At 35.8% G+C, this 13,702-nt stretch overlaps 2 protein-coding genes and 1 pseudogene across 2 annotated transcripts; all 3 read left to right on the forward strand.

The window, feature by feature from the left end:
- Positions 1-1,104: 1,104 nt before the first annotated feature.
- LOC142541354 (aminomethyltransferase, mitochondrial-like) lies at positions 1,105-5,677 on the forward strand. The gene is given in 6 exon segments (XM_075647898.1): positions 1,105-1,480; positions 3,144-3,241; positions 3,287-3,751; positions 3,753-3,839; positions 4,529-4,647; positions 5,032-5,677. Coding segments are annotated over 6 exon segments (1,692 nt in total). The 3' UTR covers positions 5,579-5,677.
- Positions 5,678-7,756: 2,079 nt separating this feature from the next.
- LOC142541466 (putative F-box protein At4g22030) lies at positions 7,757-8,757 on the forward strand (annotated as a pseudogene).
- A 2,921-nt stretch (positions 8,758-11,678) lies between these two features.
- On the forward strand, positions 11,679-12,326 carry LOC142541355 (uncharacterized). The gene is made up of 2 exons (XM_075647899.1): positions 11,679-11,807; positions 11,907-12,326. The coding sequence occupies exons 1-2, from the start codon at positions 11,679-11,681 to the stop codon at positions 12,324-12,326; spliced, it is 549 nt and encodes a 182-aa protein (XP_075504014.1).
- Positions 12,327-13,702: the final 1,376 nt, after the last annotated feature.

Here is a 13,702-nt window from a genome sequence, read left to right on the forward strand (position 1 = left end):
GTATGATCAGAAGTCCAATACTCCTGTCATGCCAAAAGATTATTTCAGCAACGGCCCCCCATTTCTAGTAAGTTCAAGGCATTTAAGTGACAATTTTATAACATGTTTGACCATTATTTATAGGTACATGTATATGTTTCAACTATGTGTTTTGTATATATAACCAATAATTATATAATACCAAATACAACAACTAAAAGTCTAAGAGTATATTTGCAGGTGAGCCGGGAGAAGCAAATGTTGGTACGAGGTGAGAAGAGTGGTAACAGGTATCCAAGTTCCATGGTAGATTTAGAAGATCAAGAATGTGGGTTCACAAGAGCAAGAATAGCAAGTGAGAAGAAAAGCTTACAGGCATCGACCTCCGTGGATGCAAATCTTATTTCTCTGGATCTAACTCTTGGTTAATTATATGACTATTGCATGTGTACCATGAAAGAACGATTTTCGTTTGGCATTGACCTGTATTTTGCATGGACTGGTGAAAACTTTCATTAGGACAAGTGACCAGTTGTGTTGATTACTTGTTCCCATCATGTAGGAGCAAAAGTGATGATTTAACTCGTAAAAATATGGGGTCGAATGGGTGGTAGCATATGTAATTCAAGCTCGAGTTTCGCTGTCTTGAGTTTTTTTAGCTGTAAATTTTAGCTCAAATAGTTTAGGTGTTCTTGTTTTAAAAAGTCAGATTTCGTCCTCAATTTTCTAGGTAAAGTTAGATTTTTATTCGTGGTCTGGCTGAAAAACTCGCTTGTAATACTATTTCTTTACCACATTGGTTACCTAAAAATTGCCTTGGGATACCCTTATACCGTAACCTAAAATCTGAAAATTAACTTATATTTGCATAGTTGGGTTATCCTGGTAAGTGGTGACATTCATGCACAAGCTTTGAACTACTGGAGTTGGGTTCTCATTAGGTTGGCATTTGGGTAGATCCTGGTTCGATGCAGTTGGTTTTTATTCAGCACGAATATCGCATGATCACTTGCCTGAAATTGTTAAATTTATTTTTTCTTCAATATTCTTCGCTATCTCGAACTCTATATAAAGCACAATTGCTAATCGTAGTTCTCATTAAGAATTAAATCTGTTACTCTTAACATGGCAACCAAGATTCTCTTCCTAATTGTCTTGGCTGCAATCGCTAGTGTTATCACTGGCAGGATTTTACCTCTAGAAAAGCTTGGGGATGACATGCAGAAGAAGTGGTTCTTTTACCACCGGCTCCCACCTCACGCTAGGAATTTCGGAGGATTTGGTGGCGGCGTTGGTGGCGGATTCGGTTTTGGTAGAGGCCCAGTTGGCGGACGATTTGGCGGTGTAGTCGGTGGAGGATTTGGTGGCGGTGGCGTTAGTGGAGGCTCGGGTTTTGGAGAGGGAGATGGTGGTGATATAGTCACCGGCGGTGATGGTAATGGGAAGCAGGGAAATGATATAGGAGTTGGAGTGGGCGGCGATCATGGAGCTGATGGGAGAGGTTACGGAGGAGCACCTTAAAAGCCGCCTGTGAATTTATTTCCTTGGGGACAGTCTTGTTGCATTTATTCCTAGTATTATTAAGTAGTAGTATAACAAACTTGACTCGAGACTGCTCTGTTTTCAGCTTATTTTTAGTAGATTTACTTCAAAATGGCATGCATTTAGTAATATAAAAAAACATAAATCTATATTAGATTAGAGATGAATTCAGAAGCTATGAGGAGACTTATATTATTGAGTAGATCTTTTGTCAGATGGTCTCACGAATTTTTATCTATGAGACATGTCAACCCTACCGATATCCACAATAAAAAGTAATACTCTTAGCATAAAAAGTAATACTTTTTCATGGAGAACTCAAATAAGATATCTGTCCCAAAATACGACCCGTGAGACTGTCTCGCACAAATTTTTGCTTATATTATTTAAATATATATATTTTCTAAAAAAATCAAATATATTCGTTCCCTTTCAAAACAAAAAAAATCAAAATCAAAATTTGGTTACTCATGTAAATTGAATTGGCACGTACTTCAAATCCATTATATTGAACATTTTTTTATTTTATCTTATGATTTCTTTACATTATAACTTTTTAAGATATTGTCGCACAATATTACATCATTCGATTACATGATTATGACGCAAATAATAAATTGATTGTCAGAACATAGTTATAAGATATATTCATCATTTAATTACACGATTTTAACAAAAGTAACTAAAATTGAGTATCACAACATATTTATACAAAGAATGTTAATGAAATTCACATTTTGCCTTTCATATGACAAGAATGCAAATGCCTTAAATTCAAACCAATCTTTCTGTAAGAATGCAAACGCCTATCAATTTAGATGAAAAACAATTGCTTTCCGTAGCTGAAGAATAGGCATTTTGATCCTACGCTGGCAAGTGAGCCACATCCACCGTGAAGCCCACCCTCTACCAAAGAGGCAAACCGATGGAGCAATTGGGTAGTTAGGTATTCGCATCACCACTCACTAAAGATTGGGTCTTGATTGTGCTGAGGTAGCCTCCTCCACCCACTATATCCCACCAACCCTCTCTTTTTTTTTTATTTTTTTATTATTCACTTTAATTCCCAGGAAAAAAACTCAGTATATCACAAAACTTAAGTCCGACTATATTTTTTAACGCAAAATTTATATCTCAGATGCCTGGATTGCGTCAGATTTCCTCTATTCCACACATCTAACAGATTTCCCACATAAACTATTCTCAAGAAAAGGGATCCTCAGTTCAAGGTAATGCGTATGCTCTGATTCTTTCCTTCCTTTTTTTTTTTTATATCTCAATATTCCATGTTTTTAGTAGTCACCATTGGTCCAAGATTGCGTATTTTCAGTTTTTGATAAATTATCGTTTTTGTTTATTTCTGTGCACATTAAAGATCTCGTTTTTATGGATCTTTGTGTAAATAATATTGGGATCCACCTTCGAGATTTACATTTTAATTGGTTTATACACGACTTTCTGCATTTCTAACCGAACGAGATGTGAGCGAAATATTGTATTTTGATAGATGTCATGCAATCAATGTGCTGGCTTTACTCCGTGTATTGGATGTTAAAAGCTGTCTTGAATCCATTGTTATTTGATTATTGTCAATGTAATAAATGCATTGCTTCAATTTAAAGCCCTTTTGTTTCTCTTGGTTCTTCTTGATGCTTGCTTCTTCGTGTGGTTTAGCTCCAGGATCAATATTTATCTGTGGAATGTGATTGGTAAAGATTTTGTACGCATTTTCTTTTGTGGCAGATATTTACAAAGATGAGAGGAGGGGGGATTGTGGCAACTTGGTCAATCTATTACTCGCCGTTTGGCTCATGGCGACAAAAAGACTATAGTTCGTCGGTGCTTTTCATCCGAAACGGATCTAAAGAAAACTGTTCTGTATGATTTCCATGTCGCCCATAGTGGGAAAATGGTGCCTTTTGCGGGTTGGAGTATGCCGATCCAGTACAAAGACTCAATCATGGACTCTACCATAAATTGTAGGGAGAATGGTAGCCTATTTGATGTTTCTCATATGTGTGGTCTAAGTCTTAAAGGAAAGGACTGCATAACTTTCCTTGAAAAGCTTGTCATTGCCGATGTTGCTGGGCTTGCACCTGGGACTGGGACTTTGACTGTCTTTACAAATGAGAAGGGAGGCTCAATAGATGATTCAGTAATCACCAAGGTGACAAATAATCACATATACCTGGTTGTTAATGCTGGCTGCAGAGACAAGGATCTTGCCCACTATTGAGGAACACATGAAGGCATTCACATCAAAAGGTGGCGACGTTTCATGGCACATTCATGATGAGCGTTCCCTTCTAGCTCTGCAGGTCCGTGGTGACATTTCTTGTTTTGGTTATTTTTATATTTCACATAATTTGATTGAATATTGCTCCTAGCTATGAGCTTGAAAGGTATCTATGAAATGGGTCCTGTGATTAAAAGGGCGCGATTTATGGTCGAAAATGGTTGATTTTACATTAAATAACAGTATGTGATTTGGGAATTAATGAAATGAACATTGGAGAATATTGTAATAATGCTGCTAACTAGTGTACACGAGTTAGCAATGACATTACAGGCTCGAGATTTTCTTGAATGATTAAGCTCATTGCCAGAATATAACAACACAGCTCAAGATTTTCTTCTTTTTAATTTTATTTTTATTTATTTTTATTTTTGATCTATGATCAAGGCAATGTATTCTACTGATTTAATTTTTTTCTGCATTGTTTATCTCTACAAAATTCTTTATGTATACTTGGATTGTAGTAAAAAGTAGTTCTTTTTATCCTCTTTGTTGCTGCTGTCTGTCATTTGTTTCCTTGACGGTTTACGGAGATTAGCTGGGAAAAGGTGTTAAGATGGATGAAAGGTTATGCAAGACATGCTGATTTCTTTTCATGTACTTTATATACAATGTTATTATGAACTATCCGTTATTCCAAGCATGTCTTTCTATGCTCCTTTGTATTTGAATATTTGCAAAATTTTAAATTCTCTTGCCTCTCTTGTGCAGGGGCCTCTAGCTGCCCCAGTTCTCCAGCACCTGACTAAAGAAGATTTGAGCAAGATATACTTTAGTGACTTCAAAGTGATAGACATCAATGGATCGACCTGCTATCTTACTCGAACAGGGTATGTTATTTGAATATCTTTTATGTGAAAGCATAAATGGTTGTTTCTTCGAACAACTAGTAGATAGAACGAGGCTTGGTTTCTTCTATTTGTTGTGCAACATATTTATTTCCTATTAGAATGCGTACGTTCATAATTACAACCACCACACGCATTGAAGTTTTACACAGTTGATGAAATGTGTTAACAAAGGTACGGTGCAATAGATTCAGTTCTGTCATCGTACTGCTCTGTGCTTTCACATTGCCTTGAGATTGTTCTCCGATTATCAGAAATCGAATTTACTGATTCTCTTATCCATTGTCATAGCATGAATGGATGAACATTCTCTTCTCTGTCCGTTCCATCATTTAAAAAATGGAGTTAAACTTTACAAACCTTCAGGTACACAGGCGAAGATGGCTTTGAAATATCCGTCCCTTCAGAGCATGCTGTTGATCTTGCCAAAGCGATTCTTGACAAATCTGAGAATAAGGTAAGATTAACAGGTTTGGGAGCTCGAGACAGCCTTCGTCTAGAAGCTGGACTGTGCTTGTATGGCAACGACATGGAGCAGCACATAACACCTGTTGAGGCAGGATTAACATGGGCCATTGGTAAAAGACGAAGAGCTGAGGGAGGATTCCTGGGTGCCGAAGTAATGCTCAAACAAATCGAAGAAGGGCCGTCAATTAGGAGAGTCGGGTTTATTTCTTCTGGCCCACCTGCTCGCAGTCATAGTGAAATTCAAGACGAGAAGGAACAAAACATTGGGGAAATCACCAGTGGGGGATTCAGTCCGTGTCTGAAGAAGAACATTGCAATGGGGTATGTGAAGTCTGGATTACACAAGGCAGGCACTAAAGTAAAGATTGTGATTAGGGGAAAATCATATGATGGATCAGTTACAAAAATGCCTTTCGTTCCCACCAAGTATTATAAGCCATCCTAACTGTTCCGTTGATTCTGAAACTTTTTCTTGAATGTTGAACCGTTTACTCTCAAATGGTATATTCTTTTATGAGATCTGTCAAATGCTGCTTCTGCCTGATATGCTTTTTTGAGTTAAACAAGTATCCTTTGTAAGAGTTCTTAATAATTTGATATCCCTATCTGATACATTGAATATGGAAATAAAATTTGAGGACATATATACTTAAAGTTTCAGAATTTATGTGCAAGATTGCAAATTTATTTCAGCTGGACATAAACATAGCTGTGTTTTATCCTGCATTTGATAGTTTTGAGGCAATTCCAAAATCCAAAAAGTTTGATACTTGGATACATAATGTAGGAATGGTGAGAACAATGCTCATGATGCCAAGCCATTAACATTAAATAAATGCCAATTCTCTCAAAATTTGGTTTTGCAACTGTTTGTCTGTGATGAAACTGGCATATTTGGGAGGGATTTGAATCTTTAGCTTTGAATTTCGATCACTAGTTTAATTATCGGTTTTCTAAAATGAATTGAGCCCCGAGATTTCTTTACCAAGCCCCGTTTCTTGGACCCGTTCTATTTTCTGAACTTTTCTTCATTTCTATACAACACTCCCAATAAAAAAGAAGATGTTCGACGTCGATAGAAAGATAAAATCTTTTCACCCGCGTCCTTGTGTCATTTTAACGTGCTAGTCTCACACGCTATATTTAACATGGATCTTGTTTTAATTGCGTGACATTTAGATCACTCTGGTCATTAATTTTATTCGCATGCAACTTGTCCATTTTATTTTCAATAAAATTTGTAGATACTATCGAACATTTTAATATTGTTCAATACAAAAACGGTTGACTTGTGTGCTCAAAAAAAAAAAAAAAAGGTCGAGTTGTCCAAGATCTTGGGCTCGTTCATCGGACAATATTGACTGGTCTGTTGAATTATTCTTCGAGTTGAAACTCAATCTCAAACTGGCCACTGTTGTCCTTGGTCGGAAATCGTTAAAAGCAGTCTATTTTTTACATCGGTGGCTAGTTCTATTCATTTTCTCTCTTCTTCTTTTTTTTCGAATTAACATTTTCTTTTTAAGCTTGAGTTAAAACCATTTTGTTTCTGAGAAGCGGCTACACTGACCCCCAAAAAAAAAAAAAAAAAAATCTACACCTTGTTTGTTTACAAAATATTATGTATTTTAAAACACAAATTTTATTAATTCCCAAATATTATATATAGGAATTTTTATTTTTATTTAGCACTAACATTATTTACTTTATTTATCTCAATTTGGATCATAAATATTCAAAATTTATATAATATTTTATTTAAAATTTCATTCCCTAAATTAAAAATCTTCTTAATTTTTATTATATAGATATGATAACGAGACATAATTAATTAGATGTATAATTTGTGCATATTATAATAATTAGAGCGTGTCCACAGTATATTGGAATAAATTATAAATTAAACGTATGTCAAATAATATATAATTTACTAAACATGTCGATTCTCTTTTGCTAATGAGAGTTGCTAACCTCATCGAGCGACCATGTCACGAAAAATTAATAAAGGAGTATATTTGTATTCACATCCTCTGTTCAATTAATTCGACACTTACTTCTCGTGCATGTTTTAACTTTTGAACTTGATAAAGGGAAATAAGTGTAAATTGCAATAACTACGAGTTGAATAATAAACAATCGCAACAAAATTATTTGTACATGAATTTGTTTCAAAACGAATAAATAACGAGTAGGTCTCTTGAAACGGTCTCACGAATCTCGATCTGTGAGATGAGTCAACTCTACCGATATTCACAATAAAAAGTAACTCTTAGCAAAAAACGTAATAATTTTTCATAGATGATCCAAATAAGAGATATGTTTTACAAAATACGACTAGTGAAACCGTCTGACAAAATTTTTTACCATAAATAATTCGTTCACGAGAAAATGGAATGCAAGAAACGGTCCAATTTCAGTATATTGTTTAAATATTAACAAACTTGAAAGAATGATAATAATATATAACTGGTTCAATTCAAACTTCAGATGTTGAAATTTATTTCTCATTTTAAAAATTAATTAGTCAATAGTCAAAATCACACCTTTCCCTATAAATGCACTCGCCACATGCAAACCTTCTCATTCAAATCTCGCAGCACTTGTCAAAATACAATACCGAGAAAACATCTGACCCAGATTTCACATAAATCAAGTAAAAGAAAAGAAAATGGCAACCTTAAAGTCTTCGAGCTTATTGAAGTCATCCATGTCTTCTTCTTATTCCCAGCAAAAAAGATCTATCAGGGCTGCCATTAACATCCCGCAACGTGTCACCGGTATTTCTCTTCCCGAGCTCCGAACAAGTGGTCTGGAAGAACTCGAACTCCATAACAGTACTGAAAAACGTCTGAGTCCCTTTAGCACTAACACGAGATTTAAAAGATTTGAGAATAATGGCGCGGATCCTTTGGTGATGGCGAAGATTTACGCAATCTTGGAAGCAGTTGCAGATAGAGTTGAAATGCACAACATCGAAGACCAAAGAACCCATTGGAATAGTCTTCTTTTGAATTCAACCAATGCGATCACTCTGGCGGCTGCAACCATGGCAGGAATTGCAGCCATAAGCGCCGGAGCTCCGGCGGCTGCTTTGAAGATTTCTTCGGCTTCCATGTACGTGGCCGCAACTGGGATGCTCTCGATCTTGAATACGATTCAGCCATCTCAGCTTGCGGAAGAACAACGAAACTCTGCCAGGATTTTCAAACAGCTTCAGAATCAAATCCAGACGATGATTTGCACAGGGAACCCTACGGCGGTTGATGTGAAAGAATTAATGGAAAAAGTGTTGGCTCTGGATAAAGCTTACCCGCTCCCTCTACTTGGCGTAATGCTGGAAAAATTCCCAGTGAGTTGGCGAGTGCTGTGAATGCACTCGAACACGGCGGGCAGGTGGGGATGGTGTTCGAAATGTACCGGAGCAACGCGGGATTCTTCAAGCTGATGGAAGAATCGATAGAATCGAACCTGAGCGAAGTAGATTTGGAGAGAAGGGAGAACGGAGAATTATTTGAAATGAAGGTGTGTCTGCAGTTGGGAAGAAGCATGTCGGAGCTCAGAGATCTTGCGGCAGCGTCTTCCATTAAAGGGGCAGAGATCAATGAGTTCGCCAGCAAGCTTTTCTGAATCTTCCACATGCATGCTCATTTTTTGTTAACGTGAAGAATCCTAAGATGTAAAGCTAACATAGATTATCTAAATTTAGGGTAAAAACATTTGTTTCATTCTTTTTTTCCTTAATGAATATAAAATATTTTCTACCATTATTTGAGAATTTAAGAATATTATTTATATTATAAATTTATTATTGTTGATGATGTCATTTGAAGTTATATTTTCCGTACCTATTTAGAATGAGGATTGGGTATTAAGAATATTTCGATCGACTATGATTTTAGATTAATTTATTATTTGATAGACTTATTATCTTATTAATTATTTCTCGAAAGATGTAGTAACATCAAGAGAAAATATTATTTTTGTCCACTAACTTGTTAAAATTTGTTCTTGGTGCAGTAAGTTTTGATTTTTTATTATTTTGATCTAATTATTTCACGTCAGTAGTTTTTGGCATCACATCATCATTTTTTCGATTTCACCTCATCACCGGGCAAAATAGGACCATAAGAAAAAAAAAGAAGTACAAAAAAGAGGCAAATTTATTGCAACAAAAAAACTTTGAATGATTGTCACAATTATATATATTTAGAGTAGATATCTTGTGAGACGGTCTCACGAATCTTTATCTGTGAGAGATCGTGAGATGAGTCAATCATACTGATATTCACAATAAAAGTAATACTCTTAGCATAAAAAGTAATATTTTTCGTGGATGACTCAAATAAGAGATTCGTCTCACAAAATACGGTCCGTGAAACCGTCTCACACAAGTTTTTGCCTTATATTTAGTAGTTAAATGTTATTCTGAAATGATTGTCACAATTATATTTAATTTATTTTTTTTATTATTTTCGGTTTTATCCGAAATTTGAACACCTCGTTGGCATGTGTATGTGACCGGTTCAAATTGTATTTTGTATATATACTGTGAAACTTAATTGAAAGAAGGATGAAACTGAATTTTTTATTTCCTTTTTAGATTTTTGGGAGAATTTGAATATTGAACTTTGAAGGCGATAGGTCACGTAATCTAGTTTTCTGTGGTGAAAAATTATTTGACTCCAAGAATTGGTACCCCAAGAGTTCTTGATCAACAAGGTCCGTGGGCATGACTCGTTCGTTGTCTGAATTTTCACAACTTTTTAGGTGTTTTAATTTGTCTACACTTGAGCTGACAGGGCACATTTTTGGATTATGCAAGAATCGACAAATATAATTCTAGTCAATTACTCTTTTAATTTTATAATGAAAAACTTGTAATATTACACCAATTTTTCTGTGTGCTCCTTTTAAATTTTTGTAGGACCGAGAGTGCTTGTTGCGTTACCAAAAACTATAGCTAGTAATAATGGTGTAACTCAAATCTTTTTAAATCGCACAGCAGCTCAAACACCACGATTGAATCGCTCTACCAAACAGAGACAATTATTGCACCCAACAATCTTGACAATGAAAAATGCAATTACTTGAATTTACACGCATCAAATGCCTAATTTTCTCAGATCACATGAAAAGTTGCATGTAACTTTGTATATTATCCATGATTAAAAATTTATAACCTACATATGATTAATAATGGTTTAAATATATGAATAATATGATAAAAGACATGTTGTCCAATATTTTTGTCTCGTTCATCTGCCCTTGTTTGACTAGTTTTCATTTTCAAAACAATTTTGAAATTTTCTTTGAGTTGAAAGTCAACAAACCCCAAATGCATATTTAAAGAAAAAACATATAAAAAAAATAATAATAGCAGGTCTACTGTCATAAATCGTAGTATATGCTTCTCCTTACATGATATGGAGGGTAAATTCTCGATTTAATCCCAAATCTTAATTGTGATTTTCGGTTTGGTCCCGAATCAATTTTTCGACCCAATTTAGTCCCAAATCTTCACATTAATTTACCCCATTGGTCTTTCCGTCAATTTGGAGTTGAAAGTAATAGAAAGAAGATACGCTTCTGCCTTGAAGAAAGCCCAAATCAATTCAGTAGGCCTAATTGATTTTTTTTCTTCCAAGCAAGTCGGTCGCTGGCTGCTGCAACAACTATCTTCCTCCACATCGAGTCGGTGGCTGCTGCAACAACTAATGATAGTTGTTGGCAAGTAAGAAATTTTGATGGATGACACAGTCATTGTGTTCGTGATTTTAAAAACAAGTGTGTCAACTCAACGTGGTTGGGAAAGAAATTTGTCAAAAAATTCAGCACAAATCCTAAATTGGGACACTTGGAGTTTAGGGAAGAGATTTCTACCATTCTTCGGTCAGAATTTTCAAGGAAGACCGCCTACATGGCTAAGAGAAAGGCGCTGAAATTAGTGCAAGGTTCTGTCGATGAGCAGTTTCGGTAAATAAGGAAGTATTGTGCTGAATTGAAAAGATCCGACGCTGGGGCTACTGTAGTTTTGAAGTTGATAGAGGATGACAAAGGTCCAAAGTTTCAGAGATTGTATGTTTGTTTTTCAGCTTGCAAAAAAGGATTTAAGAATGCTTGTCGGCGTATCATTGGTGTTGATGGATGCTTCTTAAAGATAGAACATGATGGGCAATTGTTATCGGCCTAGGGCTAGATCCGAATAATAACATTTTTTTAATATGTTATGCAATGGTTGAGCGTGAAACAAAAGATAGTTGGACATGGTTTCTTCAGCTCCTAGATGAAGACATTGGTGTTGGCAATGATCCGCATACTTGGACATTTATGTCAGATAAGCAAAAAGGTTTGATTCATGCACTTGAATCTTTGTTTCCTGATGCTGAACATAGATTTTGTGTGAGACACTTAGAAAGCAATATGAAACGTGATGGATTCAAGAGTGTAGCAGTTAAGATTGCCTTTTAGGATGCGGCAAAAGCGACAAGAATTGAAGAGTTTCAAGTGTATATGGCTGAGTTGAAAGACATTGATGCAAAGGCATATGAATGGCTAGCGAAAAAACCCGAAGCCAGTGGTCTAAGGCGTATTTCAGCACCGCTCCTAAATCAGACATCTTGTTGAACAACATGTGTGAAAGTTTTAACAGCTTCATATTAGATGCCAGGGAGAAGCCAGTAATTGAGATGTATGAGATGATATGAAATCTTTTGATGGGCATATTTCAAAAAAACTGAGAGAAGGCTAACAAACGGAACAGTCGAATTTTTTCAAAGATCAAAGATGTGCTTGCAAAGATATATGTGGAAGCTATTAGGTATTCTCCCATGAAGTCAAATGAAATGCACTACCAGATAACGAGATCAGATGACAGACGTGATCAGCATTCGGTTGACTTGTTGACCAGGTCTTGCAGTTGTAGGAAATATGACTTGACAGGCATTCCTTGCAAGCACGCTGTATGCGCCATTTGGTGCAAAAAAGATGATCCAGAAGCATATGTCCATCCTTATTACTTGGTAGAGACATATAGAAGATGTTATGCAACACGAATAATGCCTGTCGATGGGTCAAACTTGTGGCCCCCATGTGATTTGGTGCCACCACTATCCCCAATTTACATACAAAAAGTTAGAAGGCCTGCAAATTACGAAGAAGAGAACCAGATGAACCACCCCATTCTGAAAATAAGTTGAGAGGTGTAAAAAAATTTACCAAATGCAAACTATGCGGTGGATCAGGACATAACAAAAGGACTTGTAACCAGACTGAAGATATCCAACACCAAGAAACATTCCAACAAGAGCCCATGACACATCAAAGCGTTATTTTACCAAATAATAATTGGGGTGCCACAAGAAAAGAAAAACTACAGGTTCTGAAAATGAAAACTTATTTTTATTGCATTTTTTTCCTTCTTTAAGAAATATGTTGTTGTATGTACTTACATGCAGGTGAAAAGAGCATGACAAGTTGGGGTTAATATTGAAGGGAGTTCATGCTCAATATCTTCGATAAATGTAAGTTTTTTAAACTCTTTAATTTAATGTTATTCATACGAGTCCAATATATTCTAAAATGAAATGGTTGATGTGATATAATTATTTTGTTTGTATTATTATAGATTAACCAATCAGTGAACATTCATACACCTGCTTTTCTGAAAGATGGCGTCAGCTTCACAATTTATTCTCATGCACCATTCTGTCGGGTTTCTACAATGTTTCAAGAATTTAATATCACCACCAAACTTTGATCGGCAATATCTCATATGTTAATTGCCAGAATTTTAAAACGAGCCCTATTTCGAAAAGTTCTCGACATGGACAATTCATTGATACTCATTTTGCAAGGAAAATCATGAATCTATGTGAAGGTCCGTCTCTCTGATTAGTGTTTAATGATTAAAAAAACCATGATTCATTAATGTAAACAGCAAAAGTGATTAATTTTTTTTTTGAGCCAATAGAAATTTCGACATGACCTCCCCGTAAGTAAGACATCTAAAAAATTTTCAAACAACACAAACAATATTTGTATACTCGAAATATCAATCCAAAACATCGTAAAAATAACAGCACAACTACACTGAGCATCCCCTGGCAAATATATGACTCGATAAAATAATACACATATATGTATTTGTATATCTAAGAACTCTCAACAACAACCCAACTACTGGTCACCGCTACCTGACGCTCAACCAGACGCGTCAAATCCTCCTGGATAACCTGTTATGGCATCAAAAACAGCAACAACATAAAAAGAAAAGAGAGGTCATGCCCTAACACAACGAAACGGTAAAATTATGACAAATATTACTGACATAAAATAAAATAAAGTAAAATGCAATGAAATACAATGCAATACCTGTCAGCAACAATGAAATAATAGATACCAAAACAGAGTCCAAACGAATAGAATCAGCAATAGGAACAATGGCCACCCGTGCCAGGAATACAGCAACGAAACATCAAGCTGCCGCTCATCCATGCACGTATCATCGAGGGTCCAGTAGCGACCCGATCAATCTTCATGCAGTCATCAGGAGTGTGCTAATCCTATCACTCGC

This window comes from Primulina tabacum, chromosome 4 (genome assembly GCF_025594145.1).
Source record: "Primulina tabacum isolate GXHZ01 chromosome 4, ASM2559414v2, whole genome shotgun sequence".
NCBI lineage: Eukaryota > Viridiplantae > Streptophyta > Magnoliopsida > Lamiales > Gesneriaceae > Primulina > Primulina tabacum.

Coding starts and splice junctions, on each gene's coding strand:
- LOC142541355 (XM_075647899.1), top strand. CDS start 11,679: ATGGCTAGCGAAAAAACCCGAAGCCAGTGGTCTAAGGCGTATTTCAGC. Junction 11,808..11,906: donor TAGATGCCAGGGAGAAGCCA/GTAATTGAGATG, acceptor ATTTTTTCAAAG/ATCAAAGATGTGCTTGCAAA.